Source organism: Ceratotherium simum, chromosome X (genome assembly GCF_057802395.1).
Source record: "Ceratotherium simum simum isolate JZ-2026a chromosome X, ASM5780239v1, whole genome shotgun sequence".
Classification (NCBI taxonomy): Eukaryota; Metazoa; Chordata; class Mammalia; order Perissodactyla; family Rhinocerotidae; genus Ceratotherium; species Ceratotherium simum.
The window spans coordinates 121,872,296-121,891,976 of NC_141940.1; the positions used below are offsets into that span (position 1 = coordinate 121,872,296).

Here is a 19,681-nt window from a genome sequence, read left to right on the forward strand (position 1 = left end):
GGCAGAACCATGGGGACCACAAAAGTAAATTTCATCCACCTCGTGACTTTGCCTCCATCTGTCTCTGGTGCCAATCACAAGGCCCTTAGACCTGGTGGAAACAAACTCGCCACAAATCCTCCAACTGGGGAGGTTGCCAAGCAGGCGATATTGTTACACATTAGTACGTACTAGTGATTCCTGCTCTCAGACCATTGTCTTTGAAATAAATGGCTCGACAGCCTTTATACTTGGACAGACTGAAGAGTCTCAAGCCATGAGACTCCCTGGAAAAGAATTGTCTTGTTTCTTCAGTAGTAGGGGATAAATTTCATGTCAGCACACAAAAAGCTGATGGCAAACTCCAAATTAAGCAAATTATGCATTTTATGTTCAGACACAGATTATGGTAGAAGACTATAGCTAAAGAGAAAAAGAGTCCTTTCTCTTCACTGTTCTTATGTACTCTAAATCTGCAAAATTTAAGAGAATTAACTTGGACTAAATGTTCGGGCTTTTCTATAGCCTTATAGAAACACTGAGTACAGGCCTCATTGTCAATTCAGATACTTGTATTAATTGAGGATCAATTGTTTGGACATAACAATTTTGGGATGGGAATCCTACATATATATAAAAGCACACATATAAAATATTTAAAATTCATTTAAAGAAAAATACAGGGCTACTTTTAAAAGCATGTGTAAGGTGTAATAAACAGCAAATAAATTGATATTAATAGTCCTATGTCCCCACTAAAAGGAGATTCCAACAGACAGAATATTTCCATGATGAGTATGGAGTGAATTCCAAAAATTAGAGTGCGCAATCACACTTCCCAAAGGAAAAAAGAACAGTGCCGACTTGGAAAAATTCCCCAGCAACAATAACACGTACATGTAGAGAATCTTCTTATGGATCAGTAGCTAGTATTTCTTTTAAAAAATCACATTTTATTCATCTTGTCAGATTTTTAAAATAGTATCTAAAAAAAGTGTTTTCTAGTGAAGAAATGAGTATTTGGCTTTCTGCTCACTATCTGGTTCTGAAGTGCCATACCATATAGGATAGTGTTTCACAGAGTGTGGTTCAGATCAGGGCCCCCTGATCAGAATCATTTCAGTCGGCAAACTTTTTCTGTGAAGGGCCAGATAATAAGTATTTTAGACTTTGCCGTCCGGTCTCTGTTGCAACAGCTCACCTCTGCCCAATATTGTGGTGTGAAAGCAGCCATAGATGATTCATAAACAAATGAATGTGGCAGTGTGCCAATAAAAGTTGATTTCCACAAACATGTTGTGTGCTGGGTATCACCATAGGCCATAGTTTGTCAGCACCTAACTTAGAGCAGTGTTTTTCTTTTTTTCTTTATTTTTTTACTGAAACCTGCAGTAGGAAATACACATGACATCAAATCCAACACAGACACACAGACACAGACACACACACCGTTTTACAAAACCTAGCTTGCCCTTTCTACGAGGAATGCACTCTGCTACTTTCTTTTCTCCTTTCCTCTTCTCTTCTATTTAGTTTTTTAAATGCTAGTCCTGACCACACTAATGATTCATCACCTGCAGACCAGAAAACATTGCTTGTTAAAATGCAGATTCCTCCTGCTCTGCCAATTATAACTCCTTACCAAGGAGATTGGAGAGTAGGCCCAAACATCTACAGTTTTTCTTTAAAAAAGATCCCCAGCTGATTCTTGTGCACATAAGGTTTGAAAAGCTCCAGTCCAGTGTATCAGATGGAACTGTACACTAAACTAAAATTAAAATTATACCAACAATTGTTTTCCGTAAAGCATTCCTGTATTTTCAAATGAGGCTCTCATTTTGGCTTGCTTTAATTTATGCATGATTTAGGGCTTTTTTTGTTTTCCTTTTCCTCTTACGTCACTTTTAATTTCCAGTATCATGATGGAAGAAAAGAAGGGAGAAAATAGAGTTCAAGCATTGTTACATTTGTAATTGTGCAGTCACTAACAGGCATACTGAAAGGATAGGTGATTGACATGAAGTTATTCTAAAGGAATATTTTGACCTTATTTTTCTTTTGCTAGAATTATATTGAACATCTTCAATTCTGCCATGTAATTTAAAGCATTCTTTATGTTGTGCGATTAAATGTTCCATTCACTTGGTTTGTTCTAGGGACTCTGTTATTTTTTCTTCCTCTGACAATTTCCTATGGATGCGTTCTGATATCTTTAAGTGGACTCTATGCCTTTCTTAGCTTTATCTCTGGATACAATAGGTGTTAGAAGCTGAATTCTATTTTCTATAAAATAAGTGTTATTTTATTCACCTAATGAACACAGTTAATCTGCTGTGGATGGTCACTATAATTATAATGAGTTAAGTCTTTTACCAGGCTTAAGATCACTACTGTTTGCCCCAAAGTTTTGATACTTCATTCTCTAACTCTTTACTTCCAGGAATTTTTCTCACTCTTGCCTGAAATCTTATGGCTGCTGCTTCTCAATTCAGCATGAATTTCCTTTGTTTGCTGTAGTACGACATAGCTGGAATTAGACGTTCCTCAGAGGCCTCAAGTTCTGACATCTCCTTCCTTCCTTTTCTTCGATTAGAGTTGCATGGGGATGATAATGATGACTTGGAAAAAGAAGGAATTTCTTGGAGTTAGCAGGAATTCTGGAGGGAGCCTGAGCCAGCCTTGTCTGTAAGACAGATTAACTGGTCTCCTCCCTACACTTTCACCCAGGGCTGTTTTCCATTCCGGAATGAACGTAAAGCCAGCCAAGACCTGTCCCAGGCCGTGTGGATGGGGGCACTAGGCGTACGGCAATTCCAATTAGCAGTCTAATTTTAACTTGGCTTCTGGCCAGAGGGCTTCATCTCACAGCACATTTCAGACACCAGAGCTAACGGTCAAGTGGGTTACCGTGGACTTATCTTGGCCTGCCCCAGAGGTTATGGTCAATTACGTTTGAGGGTCATTTTCAAGCAAGACGGAATCAGGAATTGGAATGGAGGTTGGAACCAAACATGTGTTTTTATCCCGACTGGGAAATGCTTATCAAAATAGTTCTTGGTTATCAAGTAAGCACAAAGTGCCTGGAAATGACGTTCCCAGTGAGGGGAAATGGCCCAGCTGTGCTTTTTTTGGCTTTCTCTCATCTGCTCAACAGGAAAAATATTAATCAATGGAAAAAATGCTCCCTTTCTGTTAATTTAACACAAGAGTTTTAGATAGTGTGGGAAATAGTAATACTTAATGTTTTTACATCACAATTTTATTACATGGATTGCAAAGAACTTTTTAGAAAATGGTTTTTACTTAAGCCACACATTCGCACCTATAGAAATGTTTTATTTTCTTGATGGCCCAGCTGAAAAACTAAGCAAGTTCCAGGGTTCCCTAGGATCTTAACAGTAATTGTGTGGAATAGTTGAGACAAGAGGTCTAGTGACCCTCTAACTTACCACTGGGCAACACCTTTTTTCCCCATCAACAGGGAAGCAATTCGCAATTCAGTGTTTCCTCATAAAACAAATTAGCAACACTTCTCCAAGGAGATAAAGAATATCAAAGACAAGAGTCCCATAACTGGGATTTCCATATTTCTATGCCTACATTTTGAACTTTTATCGAAGGACGACTTACATACAACAAAATGCACACACATTAGAAGGGCCCAGCCCGATGCATTTTCACGAAGTGAGCCCACCCGTGTAACCATCTCCGTGCCTCTTTTGTTCAAGGTGATGAGGCTTCGCAAACTGGCTCAGCAGATTGCAAACTGCAAACAGTGCATTGAGCGGTCGGCATCACTCATCTCCCAAGCGGAACACTCTCTGAAGGAGAATGATCATGCGCGTTTCCTACAGACCGCGAAGAATATCACCGAGAGGTGAGTGCAGAGGCTGCTGGGAAGTTCTCAGCGGCGGGGCTCCGGTGTCTGGGGTGTGATTGGTTGGCCTTGCCCTGTCTTGCTTTTGTTTTCATTTTCAAGGCTGAGTACCAGAGAGAATAGAGGCTTTGAGTTGCCTTGTTCCAGCTGAAGATGCTTCCCTTTGACATGTCAAAGCCTTTTCAGCAGCAGCCTGGAGTTCAAGGCCTTTGAAACAAGTCCACCAGTTAGGAAGAATAAAATCAGCCTGCTTTTGGGGGGACGGGGAAGCTTATGATAGCACAAAAACAGCATTTATTGTGACTCTCAGACCTGATCTTATCGTACACTTGATAACAAAGAATCAAAATGAAGGCAAAAACATAAAAGGGAATCTTTTCTTCCATCTCAGGGCCCATCTATTAAAAAAAAAATTGCCCAAGTGTTGTTCTCTGTTAGGCCTGTTTTTATTTGGTTGAGAAGCTTTGCCTCTCCTGAAAGGTCAAGGCTGACTCCTGTGGGAGAGAAAGGACCAAACTGTCAACCTTGTACCTCCTTCTTTTAAAATATCCTTTATTGCAGGGTAGGGAACATAAAAATGACATTATTTGAATGGTCAGCTCAGCAGTAAAACTGACGGGGGGGCGGGGTCAGTGCTCCTTCAGTACACATGCTTGATTGGCATAAAATTACCTCCCTTCACTGATGCAGACCCCTATAGCAATTCTAGTGGAGCCCAAGAAAAGCACTTAACACCACTTAAATGACATCTTCAACCAACGCCGATGGCCTTGACTTTTCGTTCATTCTAATTTTCAGAGTCACCTGCCCCTTATCCAAAGCACTAATAGAATCTTCTCACTAGAAGTCCCCAGACAGCTCATTCATGCTGGTCTCTATCCTAGAGCAGGAGTCTGCAGACTTTTCCTATAAAGGACCGGAGAGTAAATATTTTCAGCTTTGCAGGCTATAAGGTCTCCATCACAACTACTCAACTCTGCCATGACAGCTCTACAGCAGCCTATCATAGATGGTATGGAAACGAATGGGCGTGGCTGTGTTCAGATAAAACCATTTACAAAAACAGGCGGCAGGCCAGATTTGGCCCTCGGGCTGTACTTTCCCAACCCCTGGCCTAGGAAAAAAATTATTCACCATCTTACCACTTGAATTTCTTCAAGGAAGAAGAAAGAAAACTAACATTTATTGAGTGCTTGCTTGTGTTGGACACTGTGCTAATTCTCAAACTATCACACAGAAGTAGGCATTGATATTTCCGTCTTCACTGCTCTTTCAATGAGAGTAGTGTATAGTGTTTTTACAACTGTGGTCTGGTATCTAACCAGCTTCATTGTGTTATTTCTTATATTTGAGAAAATTTCCTTCTGCAGCTGGTTAGATACTTAATCTCTTCCAAAGCGCGTGGATAAACAGCTGCTTATCATCCCTTTTACATCCTTGAAATGATCTCCTCCCTACTCTAAGAAAAGGCAGTTTCTTTCCTCATGACTCCTAGGTTCCAAGTATTAAAATTTCTTCGCTGCTCTCATCTGGACTGTATTCAGTTGCTTTATATTCATCTTAAAATTAAAAACTACAAACAGCACTAATAGTCCAGTGTACCCACGACAATCTACTAGACGACATTGACACTTATGTCGTGGTTTCGAACTGGAATCCAAGAGTACTTTTCTCCAGCTATAAATCGTGAGATGTCCAGATGAAATGGCTACTATGAGCTGCATTTCTCAGCATCCCTAAAAATTCGATCAAGTATAATATGAATAAATTCTCACATAGCGAGAGGAGAGAATGTGGCCCTATAAGAGTTAAGAGAGAACATTCTGAAAGAAAACCTGCATTCAAAGTATAACACAAGCACATGAATGCCTACATGTGATCTCCCTCAGATCCAGCAGGTCATATGTGATCCCATTCAGCTCTACCTGTAATAAGCCCATCTCATCAAGAATGGAAACATGACCTTGATTTCTCTTTCTACAAATGCATTGTACAATATAGCATACTCTCAAGCCTCACTAATGTATAGTTCTTGGTGCGATTGTATGTGCACTCTTATAAAATTTTATTAAATAAAACTCTCCATTAAATCCAGGCATAAGAAAGTTGGCCTACTGCTTCTGAGAAGTCTAAACTTCCATCAAGGTTGAATACATAGTGCCAGTACAAATTTGCTAGGAGCCTTTGTCCCTCTGTTTGTGCATCCCCTCTCTTTCCGTCTCTATTTGTCAGTCCTCTTGGTTGATTCCTGAGCCTTTCTCTCTTGCCAGCAACTGGAATGTAGTAAAAGGGCACTGGGCTTGGACTAGGAGTTGGGAAACCTGGGTTCAAATCCCAGCACTGCCACCTGTTAACTGTGATTCTTTTGTTTATCCATGAGCTATTTTCTACTTATAAAATTGGGGTCATAATAGCTACCTCTATCGGTAGTTGTGATGACATTGCTAATGACTCCTAAGAACAGGCTTTGAGCATCATAGATACTCCGTAATGTTTGTTGGATTTATATTTTCATGTTTTAGAATGTTAGTATGACCCCCTCCTTGTATGTCTTTATTCCAATGCTGGTCTCTGTCTACTTGTCTCCATTCTTCAACCCTTTACTTAACGTTCTTCTGTAGGATGTGACTTCATAGTTCCCTGCCTCCCATTGTGTTTCCCTTGGGCTTTGGTGCCTGTATACTTCTAAACCATCTTTATTCTTCTATTCAAGGGTAGAAAGCCCAGAGCAAACTTAATCCTCAGGCCTTCCTAAAGTGAGACTTGGATGTGATTTTTCTGCATCATTAAATGACTTAAAATGGATATGTTTGCCTACAAGCTGAATCAAACTGCGAAAAGTTTTTCAATTAAGAAACATCAAAAAACCCCAAAAGGAGAGAGAGCCTCAAGCTTTACATTGTAGGAGATGCACATGCTTTGGAATCAAGTGTTTGGCTCTGTGCTAATTGCTTAGTAGTAATTATGGATAGCATTGGGGCTGCTCCTTAAGACTTGTGAGTCTAATCTTGCTCAGATGCTCCCAGCGGACAGGACCCCCAGCCATGTTGTTTTCACCATTATCGCCCCAGCACATAGCAAACAGCCTGACACGAATGAATGAGTGAACAAATCTATGAAATAGGGCCAATTATTCCTACCTCATATGGTTGTTGTAGGGATAAAATGAAATAATGTAGTAAAAATGTCAGCCCAGTTCTTGTCACAAGGTGAACAGGCAGCAAATGCTAATTCCCTTCCTTCCCACTCCCTAAATGGACTCAAATGGATCGTATAACATACTCTACTCTCAAGCCACTCTAATATACAGGTCTTTGGTATGATTGTATATGCATCCTTATAAAATGATGTTAAGTAAGCAAAACTCTTCACTAAATCCAAGCATAAGAAAGTTGGTCTATTGCTTATGAGAAATCTAAAATTAAAATTACTTTTAGCAGTAAGTTATCTGTATCAAGAGGACAGTAAAAAGAAAATTCCCTCTGAACAGTAGCCATTTTTCAGAGCTCCTAGGAGAGTCTCAGACTCCACAAGGTGACCCCTCTGTCCCTCACCACCATAGGCAGTTAAAGGATCCATCAGACTTTCCCAGAATACAAAGCCAAGAACTCCAGTTGTCGACTCTGGAATGGAAAGATGTTGCTTGGTTCTAAGAAGTAGGTCACATCTGATGAGTAGTTTTTGAAGTGTGTTCTGCAGGATGTCAGTTGGTGTTAAAACAACAACAAGGTTCCAGAGCCAAATGCATTTGGGAAATCCTGAGCTGATCAAAGTAAATCACATTTTGTTACTGTGAGACCTCACGGGCTTTACCATGTGGTGTGCATTGTCGTCCACGCACCCCAGAGAGACCCATTTAAGTGCCGGGGATGGGGCAGAGGGGGTGGTATTAGGCAGGAAGAGTGGAACTTCTTTCCCTGGTGTTGACATTTGGCAGAAACTCTGTGAGCACTGTAGCTCTAGACATGTCCGCCTTCTGGAAAACTGATCCATGTGGCTGCTAGCAACTGAGTGTCATGGAGATTAGGGGTGTCAACGTCTAAATAGAAACAGGAAGTAATGTGCAGCCCATCCTCTGAAGCATCAAGATAGGACACAATGCTCTTATTTCCCCAATATGTTAACAGATTAACACACACACCCATAAGCATGCCCACACATGTGCACGTACACACACACACACAGACGTGACTGTGAAAGCACAGAATTGAGAAGGTGGCATATCCACTGATGGTGCTGGTGGGTTTTGGCAATTTATCTGAAAGGCCGGAAGATGGGCAACAAGGATTTGAGGAGTAAAAACATGGCCTAAAATGTTGAATTTGGCAACTCTCCCCTCGCCTGTCACTCCAATTAAGAATTTGAAATTGTAGCCAAAGATAAATATCTTTCCTTCCATGAAATAAATGTGTAGGTGTTAAAAGCTGCACTAATCTCCAAAGATTCTTGCTGTCAGTCTTTGCCTCCCAGGCTTAGGAACTTTCATCCTTTCCGTTCCCACTCCACAAAGTTCCCACCATCAAGAAGGCAGGCGTTTCTAAGTGTCACTTGACTAAAGCATGTTGCAGTTAATGGTTTGTGAATCATAGAGTCAGGAGAAACTTGGGAATGAAATCTGTTTTGGATGAACCTGGACAGAGGCTTCTGCCACTGGACGGGGGAGGTGCTCAAGTGAGATTATCTGTTCAGAGCAATCAAGATCCTCCAACCTGTTAAGCACAAGGTCTGTGCCACGCTTGAACGGCAGAGAAATGCAATAGAAAGGTAGGCGCTTGTTTCATAATAGCTCAGTGCAGTTCTCCCTGCTGATCATCATGAAACACAATTCACTGGAGTTTCCCTTTGAAATTTTTATTTGAGGAGTTCAAATGGCACTATGGCATTTTTTTTTAACTTTTCTGTGTTGATGCAAATATTTTGGGCTCTTTAGTACATGACATACTTTAAGGGCTTAGTAACTATTTGTTGAATAATCCTAGGATCTCTCTGGGTTTTAAGGAGTTTTTGTGATTACGGGTCATAAGGAAAGCATTTTTTAAGTACAGTTTGACCATCTGTGAAAAATGCCTAGCAACCAAACCATCCCTTTATCCATCAGTCTGAATTAGCAGGTGTTAGTCACAATAATTAACCCAATTCCCTTGGGTGAAATATTTAGCCAAGAAAATCACACAACTCTGCTATTCACTGCTTCTTGGTGAAAGGGTCAGGTGGTGAATTTAGATTCTCCACTCTCGTTCAAACACTTGAAACTTTTCTTTCTAGAGTTTATACCTCTTCAAACTTTCATCTATGGATCTTAGTGTCATTCCAATTATTACATTGTTAATTATCCTACTTCCCTCCCTATACGGCACTGAAAATGCTCCAGAAATGCAATTATAGAAACTTCATTTCTAAGGATTTTGAGCATTTCACAGGTGTAACTTCTTTTATTGAGGTGAAATTCACATAACATAAAATTAACGATTTTAATGTGGACAATTCAGTGGCATTTAGTACATTCACAGTATTGTACAATTACTACCTCTATCAAATTTCAAAATATTTTCATCACCCCAAAAGAATACGTATTATGCAGTCACTCTCCATTGCCACCTCTTGCCAGTTCCTGGCAACCACTAATCTGCTTTCTGTCCTGTGGGTTTGCTTATTGTGGACATTTGTATAAATGGATCACACACTATGTGGCCTTTTGTATCTGTCTTCTTTCACTCAGCATAATGCTTTCAAGGTTCATCCATGTTGTAGCCTGTGTCAGTACTTCATTCTTTTTCATGGCTGAATAATATTCCATTGTATGGGTATACCCACAGGTGTAATTTTTATAGCCAAGATATATTATCTTTATAAAATCCAAAGCTTTAAGAGCCACTAAGAGATGCAAGAGGAGATATATCTCTTTGGGTAACCAGGTTGAAATTTTTCTATATTAAATGCAAAAATACAGACCTGGAATTCTCCCTCTGGCTTCTCCCAGCTAGCTTTGTGGCCTTGTATAAATAAGCACCAATGCCCTTAATTAGAAAATAAGTAACTAGATTTAGAGCTAAATTATTTCAAAATTATTTCTTTGCTCAAAAATTCCCAGTGCCCTACATAGTACTCTACACATGGTATAGGTCCGTGGTGGTGGTTACCGAACTTAACGAAATACAAAAATCAACAAGATTACAAGTGGAGCATAGTTTGATATGCTCAGAAGTGGTTTACATTGTGCCACAATTTCCTTGTTTTTAAGAGAATCACTTGCATTTTTTAATTAGTCAAAATGTTCTGCTATTAATAATTGAACTTTCCAAATCAACTTGAGAGTCCATAGCTGGAGACTGATACTTACCAGTACCTTGCTTTATAGTTTATAAATGAGAACTCTTAACTAGCAATGCTAAATGAAGAGGAGAAATGGTGCATCCATTGGGGGAATTTGTGAGAAGTCTCATGAATATTTTCCATGGCATTGGCTGGGAATATGGTGCAAGAAAACGAATGCAAGAATGAAAACGAGCCAGACAAAAACTCCTTTTTAAATGTTTATTTTAGAGAGGGGCTAGTAATTGATTAAACTAATCCAATATCTGGAAACATTCTTTTTTAATCTTCACTTTGCCTTTTATGCAGTTTGAAATTTTGGAGACTCCTCTTTGAAGTGGGGCAGGGTCGAGTCTGAAAGGAACAAACAGTTTCCCAGACAGATGTGTGAAGAAGTGCCTGGAGCTATGTGCTTCTCGCTGGGGTTAGATGTGACGGGGCCAGGCTGTTAAATACACAGCAACATGAAATATGAATATCCTTTCGCCTCCATGGGGGATTTTTTTCCGATAGTAAAAAGAAGGGGGGAGAAACCATTCTGCTGTTTTCTCAGTTCCTTTGCCTTTTCTGTAAGCTTGCATTCATTTGCATTGTGTGGCTGTGTTGTGCCATTCTGAGATTCTTTTCAAGGCTCACGTATAAAAACAGCACCATTTTTTAATGATATTTCTTTTCGTTTCATTTTTTTCATTCCTATACGGTGATGATGAAAGCCACCTTGACATTTCTAAAATGTTGTTTTGTTTAAATTACAGAGTCTCCATGGCAACTGCATCGTCCCAGGTCCTAATTCCTGAAATCAACCTCAATGACACATTTGACACCTTTGCCTTAGATTTTTCCCGAGAGAAGAAATTGCTAGAATGTCTGGATTACCTTACAGGTATTGTCTTTTGTATTTTCTTTAATATTCTGTACGTTCAGTGATACAAATACTTTGCCACCAGATCAATTTCCTAAAAACAAGAGGTGTGGCCTTCTGATTTAGGAATGGAGTTTAATATTCCCATAAGCAATTTCTGACACTCCTTTTTTTTCCCCAACCAAAACAACACAGTCTAAGACTAAATTGGGGACAGAGGAAAAAAGAGAATCTCAGTCATTAAAAGCATACTTACCATCATTTCCCTCACTCTCAGAGTGTGGGTACCACAAATAGTAGCTCTGTTGGCCATCAAAGAGAAAAATAAGGTAGCGTGACTATTTTTCACTTGATGTCAGTAAGGCATCTGAGTCTCACAGTTCCTTGGCAGAGAAAAAATTGGCAGCTAGCTTTGATTGGGTGTCTACCTTGCTCTAGCTCTTTGTATCTTGCGACCTTGTTTAATCTTCACAATACTGAATTGAGGTCAAGTATTATAATCCTCATTTTGCAAATGACGAAGGTCATCTCTCTTGCTGGAGGTCAGATAGCTGGGGAATGGCAGAATTAGGATTTGGCTTGGGTCCGTAGAGACTCCAAAGACCTCTGCTCTTTCTAGTAAAAGAATGAATTTCATCTTGGCGAAGGTCACCATGGCAAACATCCCAAAAATCACATTTGAATTCCTGGTGCCATGTTTCAGTGCTTTGCTTTCTGATAGGCATTTTTGGGGAATCAAGCTTAAAGAACAAAAGCAACAACCATAAAAGAGAACCTCAGGCTCCTCCTATTTCTAACCATGCTTCCACGTTTTTCTTTGCTGTCAACCTCTAACGTGGGAACTGAAAACATTTGCTGGTAGAATGTGGACTGTTTAGATGACCTTATTTGTATTAACCAAAGTCACTGGTGCCTATGACTTCAGGAAGACTCCATATATACAGTGAAGCCAGATGTGCACTAAACTTAGGGCATGCTGCCTTCAAGAGACCACATCCCTAACTTAGCGTGGCGTCAGCTTCTCAACTCTAATTCTGTGTGTGCCTGTTTGTGGGAGAGTGGTTGGGAAAGGTGGAGCCAGAGAGAGGGAACCTTCTGTGGTGTTTGTTTTTACAGTCTGTGGATAGAAAGCAAGGAGTTCTATATTCAAGGAGCATTGTACCCAGAAGACGGGTTTTTTCTTTGCAAGGACCCGAGGTGCTGTTTTCAGCCTTTCTGCATTTGCAAGGGAAGCGAGTCATCCCACAAACTTCTTATCTTATGTAATTCTTTCAAACCATACCACTCCTATTAAGGAAGAAAGAAATTGACGCAAAAAGCATTTCCACTCCTATTAAGGAAGAAAGAAATTGACGCAAAAAGCATTTACAGTAAGGAACCAGACTTGGTTTCAAATATTTATGAGTATACTGCCCTCCTTTTTTAAGCTTTTAACTCTGAGATTTATCTAAACTAACACTATTCAACAGAAATTTCTATGATAATAGAAACATTCTATATCTGCATTGTCCGCTATGGTAGCTGCTAGCCACGTGGGGCTATTGAAAACTTGAAATGTGGCTAGTGAGTTTTTACTTGTATTTAACTTCAATTAAAGTTCATTGAAATTTCAAGAGCCACGTGCAGCTCGTGGCTATTGTATTAGACAGTGCAGGCCTAGACTTTCTCTGGCTGAGCTGTTTTTCACAATGGCATCCTATTAAAAATCTCCCTTTTTCTTATATCATTTGGGAATGAGTATGGTTGCAACAACAGAAAATCCAATTAACAGTGACTAAACCCATCAAGGAGTGTTCATATCACAGAAATAGGAGAACAGAGGTATGTGATCCAGGGCTGGGCAGCAGTACAGTGATGACCTCAGACCCCAGGCTCTTCTTCTTTTTCTGCTCTGCCAGCTTCATTATGTTGCCTTTTTGCCACCTGATCACAACATGACTATTCCACCTCCAAGCATGTTCAAATTATACACAAAAAGAGAAAGGAAGTGGGGAATTGATGACCAAAAACTCTGTCAGACAAGTTTGTCTTTGTTTATCAGGAAAACAAAAAGCTTGCTCAGAAGACCCATCTAGAAAACTTCCACTGTGTCTTGTGGGCCAGACCCATGTCACAAGGTCATGCGCAAGGGCAGAGAAGACTGAAAAAATGTTTGGGTGGACACATGGCCATTCTGCACAAAATCACTGTCTTGTTGACAAGAATGTGTCCTCTCCATTTCCCAATAATTGTTTAATGGTATTTTGACAATGTATGCCCTTTCTAATCTCTATGTGAATGCCAAAGTACTGGTTAAAGGGGAAATTGTCAACGTAGTTTGTCCTGACTAGCAACATGTACACCATATATCATCCTGATGGCTGTTTATGCCAAACTAAAGACCATATGGGGTACCTGCTATTATGCCTTCTTAGCTGTCAACCTCAAATACAAATTTGGCCCATTTCTAGACATAACATCAATCCTGGCCATAACATACGATGCTTGGCTGATATTGCCAAATCCAAATAGTTTATCACACATTTGTAAGCAGGAAATGAAGTGTTTGTAGAGTATTAGCCCACCATTTCTTGTGTCCTGTTTATGATAGAGGCAAGAAAATAACAGTTCTGGTACTGATTCCATGAATATTGAAATTGGCAACACGCTGCTGTTCTCATTTACAGTAAATTGGGTATTGACTTTTCAGGACAAACCCATTGGGTTTATAATCAAAACAGGGTTAGCCTGCCTGGCTGTGAAAACAAGATTTTTTTTCCCCTATGACATGCCTCTAAGTGGTATGTCAAGTTAATAACCCGGAGAGGGGACATTTCCTCCCTGATTACAGCTACCGCCATGTGTCTCACAGCTACTTGCCTATTTTGAACATAGCTTTCTTTATAATGAATCATATATTGCAATACAGAAAGAACAAAATCTTTCTACAATGGTTGATGGAGAAATAATTCAAGGAACTATTTAGATTATGGGAGAATAAGTATTTCTCCACTGATCCATGCAGGGTGGTCCACACAAACCGGGACCACACAGACAATAATAAGCATGTTTTAGGATGCAGCTGGGCCTACCCCATGGAATGTATCTCCTGATTGGTGTCACTGATTCATGCACATCCAAGTCACAGCACCATGACACTAAACCTTGCATGTGGATACTTCAGGAGATGGATGTATAAATACGTATTCCAGAAAGACTGCTTTAAGGGCTCTGTAGAGCCCTTCTATCTTAATGCACAATTGAATGAAGTGCCTGCCACGTGTGGGTGCTCAATAATGTTTGTGGAATTCAATAACCAATAGACAAAGGTGAGTTAATTGACTTTATACAGCAAACGTAACAGTTACTTGCTTCATAAGATACTTGTTCTGGATATATCTTCAGGTGGCAAAGTGAAGAATACTAAAACAACCAGAGTTTTAAATTTACCATTTTCATAAACTTTTCTCCCTCTTTGGGTTTGTTTAGGACTCATCAATCCTAATCAAAGTTTACAGCAGGAGAGAACTCTGCAATAGTGTAAGCAAAGGTTACTACTAATCTGTAGATTGCAGATATATTTCTCCTTTTGAAGTTAGGTTCTGGCTTACAGAAGACTGGAAATAAAGGCCTGGATAGATTGTCTAAACCAAGGGTCAGCAAACTTTGACTGTAAAGGGCCAGATGGTAAATATTTTAGGCTTTGCAGGACATATGGTCGCAACTATTCAACTCTGCTATTACACAAAAGCAGCCATAGACAATACATAAATGAATGAGCCTGGCTGTGTTCCAATAAAACTTTATTTACAAAAACAGGCAGTGGGCCAGATTTGGCCCATAGCCATAGTTTGCCAACCCCTGCTCTAAAATATTATTGCCAGTGCAAAGCACTCACTGCCTAGTCTTTTTCTTGCTCGCAAACTCTTCTCATAAAACCAGTTACTGAAATCAACTTAAAATAAGTATTTTGGTAGAATTTAGACTTCTCTGCTCCAGAATGTGTTCAAGACATAAAACAGCAGCCTTCTCCAGCGATAAAGTTAACCAAATGCCAAGGAATCGTGTTTTCCTTATGGAAGGAAAGTGTACTTCTTACCTATTGACTGATTGTTAATCATGTTCTTAATTTGAAGTATCACCTATAAATTTAAAAATGAGAAGAAAATAAGGCCACACTAATAGGTTTTTTTATAAGGCATCAAAACATCTAATGAAAGAAAATTTTCAAACAATTATTTGACTGATTCATGATAGGATAACAAGCAACAGTTTTTCCAATTGGGTGCCTAAATGTAAAAATATGTGGCATTGTGTAGCTCAGAGGCTGGCAAACTTGGGCTCACAGGCCAAATCTAGCCCTCACCTGTTTTTGTAAATGAAGTTTTATGGAACCTGGCCATGTTCATTTGAGTATGAATTGTCTATGGCTGCTTTCATGGTGCAAAGGCAGAGCTGAGTGGTTGCAACAGAGACTATATGGCCCGCAAAGCCTAAAATATTTACCATCTAGCCCTTTAACACAAAGTTTGCCACCCCCTTCCCCCCAGTGTGGATGATATTATAGAAGTTCATCTTGTTTACTTTTTGTTTAACATGTTTTCTTTCATGGATAAGAGACTGTTGTTTGCTTAACCTCTTAAGCTTGCGTTCATGATAAGTAGAGATAAGTCCATACTGGCTGGCTGAAGTCACACTACCTGTTAAAAATCACAATGATAACCAGCCAACCAAGTGTTGTTTGGATTGGGGTCACCATGTCTAGGATAGTAGTCCTGATGGACCTATTTAGAAAGGCCTCCTTTGACTGTCAAACGTCTCCTCTGAAATGTATCCCAGACGTGTCTGCTTCTCAGGTGATGAGCATTCTTGATCCCCACAGCTCCCAACCCTCCCACAATTAGAGAAGAGCTCTGCACAGCTTCCTATGACACCATCACCGTTCACTGGACCTCCGATGATGAATTCAGTGTGGTTTCCTACGAGCTCCAGTACACCATATTCACTGGCCAAGCCAACGTTGTTAGTGAGTATCATATGCCCTATTGATTTCTCTGTTTGGTGGCTATTTTCAGATAGATTGCATTTCCAAATTTAAAGACCTAGGGAAGATAAGGAAAGAAAGAATACACAATATTTATTGGCTTGTCCTTCTTAATCAAGAAGATGATAGCACTCACTTGTACTATACTAGTAAAAATAACTGGCCAAATAGCGATGAAAATTAATGATCTCTAGCAAACCATATGGATGAATCTTACAAACATATTGTTAAGAGACAGAAGCAGAAAACAAAAGAATATATGCAGTATGAGTCCATTTATACATTCATAACTTAAAGATAAAAATAAACTATTTTGTTTAGAGTTACATATGTAGGTGTAAAAACTATAAATAAAAGTCAGGATGATGGTTACCTCCAGGACAGTAGGGTAGTGGCACTTTGGGGAAGAAATATAAAGGGGTTCATGGGGTTAACAGCACTTTCTAGGTGGGAGTTACATGGCTTAGTCATTATATCATACATTTAGTTTTATTTGCTTTTCTGAGTCTTATTTCACAATTTTTTAAAAAAGATTTAATAAAATGAATAGCCAAAGAACGCCGAATACCTAGTTCCATTTGGAGGAGAGCAGGGCCATCATTTGAACTGTTAGTAATTGGCCCCCACCTGGGAAGAAGTTCAGACCTTACCTGAAACAGAGAGGCTCCTCTCTCACTGGGGCCCGTGAAATATTTGGTATCGGAGACAATTTGATGATCTCAGAGAGCAGCAGTAGCTGGCCAGACAGATGATAACACAGGAAGCACTCCTCCCCACCACACAGAGTTATTTAAATTGAGTTGAGTAAATGGCAAAGGACCAGAAGAAATGGCTTCTCAGGGGAGCAAGTTTGAAATTTAACTTTAGCAAATAAAAATAGAATATGTCAAAGTAAAATAGAATAGAATAGAATAGCAGTCACTTTTCAACAAAGAAATGTTTTGAATAAATCCATATCGACTTAATGTGCTTTTATTATATAAACCTTTTCTCTCTTAACTACACTGTTCTTTCCTAGAACAAATAATTCTGAGGCATGTGATGCTTAAAATAGAAATTTGATTTAGGGTTAATTAAGAGTGATGCAGAAAGACCCCTGCTTCTAAGTGACTAAAGTTTCCATGACCCATACCAACCAATGGTGCCTTCCTTACATCGCCTTTCCCCAGCATCCCCTCCTCAACCCTCTGACCTTCCACTCCCTAACTGGCCTGCCTTGGACACTTTTATTAAAATCTTACCATTTTCCAAGGATATGTAATTTTAGATTGAAAGGGAGAAAATGAACGTTGAGAACAGCTTTGGCAAGCTCCCTGAGTAGGTAGGAACTATAGAGAGGGCAGAAATAGTGGGTGCAACAGAAAGGTCTTGGGGGAAGTGATCCTAAACTAAGTCTTGAAAGAAAGTGGGTACATATCGTCAAGTTAAGGGGATCCCAGACAGCTGTGTCATTCCAAGAAAACCTACAGAAACATAAAAAGGTAGGGCATATTGGGAGATCTCATCTAATTAAGCCTGGCTGGAGAGTTGAGTGAGGGAGGGGAGACTGAGAAATGAAGATAGAGAAATAGAACTAGGACTCAAACCCGTAAAGTTCTGGTTCCAGAAAGTACATGTTCTTAATCATCAGTCACTTCATCCTAATTCACAGTAAAGAGCTAGACCACAGAGGGCCCCCCAGGCCACACCATGTTTGGATTTTACCCTGTGGTCTGGAGAGACATACAGAACAGTAGTGTGATCAGGTGTACAATTAGAAGCCAACTCAGGCAGCACTGTGGAGGATGGAGTGGAACAGGGCAAGACTAGAAGCAGAGACGTGGACTCAGAGATTCATAGTAATTCACAGAGGCAGGGATAACCAAGACCTGCAAATGGCACTAGCAGTGGAGCAGGAAAGAAGATAATTCCAGAAAGACTTCTCTACCTCTGGCCATCTCCCCAGATATTTGAAGTGCTTTTGGGGGCAAGTCTGAGAAGCACTATTACAGCAATGGTTAGGCATCATTTCACTCTTCTTCCAGGATTTTGGATTCTTCTGGTATCATTCCTCATCCCCAGTTCTACATGTTCTGCTACAAATCATGAAGCAATACTAATTCTCTGAAACCTTTTTTTAGAAGTAATGCAGAAACATTGTATAATAATATATAAAATGTATATAGTGAAGATTGGATGTTTTGCCATATACCAGCCACCCAGATTCCAGAGTTACACTGCACCAATTCCATTTCTCCTGCATCTTTCCTGGGATAGTCTGTTTATAGACAAGGGCACACATACACTCACACACACACACACACCCCCATATGCATTTTTTAGGGGCACAAAAGGTAACATGCCACACATAGTTCTTCATTTTGCTTTTTTCACTAAATATTGTATCTGAGAGACTATTCTGTTTCAGCACAAATAAAGAACTGCTTCATTCTTTTTTGAGGCAGCCTACTATCCTGTTGTAAGGATGTACCTTAATTGATTTATCTCGTCTTCTGTTGATGTATATTTAGTTGGTTTCCAGTCTTTTGCCCTTATAAACAATGCCTCAATGAATATCCTTGAATATCTGTCCTTTCATACACAGGAAATTATATCTATAAAATAAGCTCTTAAGATGGAATTGCTAGGGCAAAGATTATTTGCCTTTTAATTTTGGTTGACGTTGACAAATTACCCTTCAGAGAGGTGACATATGATTTTTCAAATGCATTTTTCCATCTATATGAGCTTATATTTCACTGATTTAGGATATGTATACCATAAACTTAACATGGAATTAAAGTCTAGTAAGATTTTCAAACCTTGATTATGCTTCACTATAAACCTGAAGTACAAATCACTCTATAATCACTAAGGTCATACTTAATAGTCACTCCTTCATTTAAAGCAATGATTCTCAAACAGGGGTAATTTTGCCCCCCAGGGAACATTTGGCAATGTCTGGAGACATTTTTGGTTCTCAAAACCCGGGCGAAGAGGTGCTACTGGCATCTAGTAGGTAGAGGCCAGGGATGATGGGAAATATCCCACAGTGCACAGGAACATCCCCACACACACACACAATGAAGAATTATCTGGCCCAAAATGTCAGTAGTGCTGAGATCGAAACACCCCAATTTAAAGCAAGGTAAACAAATAGCATCTAATGATCACATTCTAAATACCGAGACTATAACTGAACACACTAACCTACACACTGCTATGCTGTATGGCATGGAAGGGAAAACACAGCAAAAAGAAGCAAGTATAATTAATTTCTTTCTGTCTTCACTTAAGGAATTACTTCCTCAGTGTCCTGGGATGAATATTACTAGTATATTGGGTAAACTGAACTAGAGATTGTATCAAACATTCACTTAAAGACGAAATTCAAAAGATGGTCAGAAATTCCAAGGCAATCAGAGAAAAGGAGAGGATGAGAGTTTGAGAAGAGCAGGTAGAAATAAAGGCATGATTTACTGCCAAAAATGAACTTGGATCAATAAGCATTGTGTCAGACTCAAAAAACAGACAAGGTTCTCTGAAGACACACAGAGGACTGATAGAATCAATGTCTGTTGATGAGTGAATAATGTAACCAGAAAAAGGAAACATTTGGAGTCATTTTACACCTAAAGGATGCTTCTTG

The 19,681-nt window shown here is 39.6% G+C and overlaps 1 protein-coding gene across 3 annotated transcripts in view; it reads left to right on the forward strand.

Annotated features, from left to right (window-relative positions):
• The window catches only part of MID1 (midline 1), a 199,918-nt gene that overhangs the window by 160,477 nt on the left and 19,760 nt on the right, over positions 1–19,681 (forward strand). For all 3 annotated transcript variants that reach the window (XM_087426530.1, XM_004435098.3, XM_087426531.1), the window contains exons 5-7: positions 3,708–3,856; positions 10,924–11,051; positions 15,892–16,035. In XM_087426530.1, the coding sequence (XP_087282656.1) occupies positions 3,708–3,856; positions 10,924–11,051; positions 15,892–16,035 (421 nt within the window). The remainder of the gene's footprint in view (positions 1–3,707; positions 3,857–10,923; positions 11,052–15,891; positions 16,036–19,681) is intronic.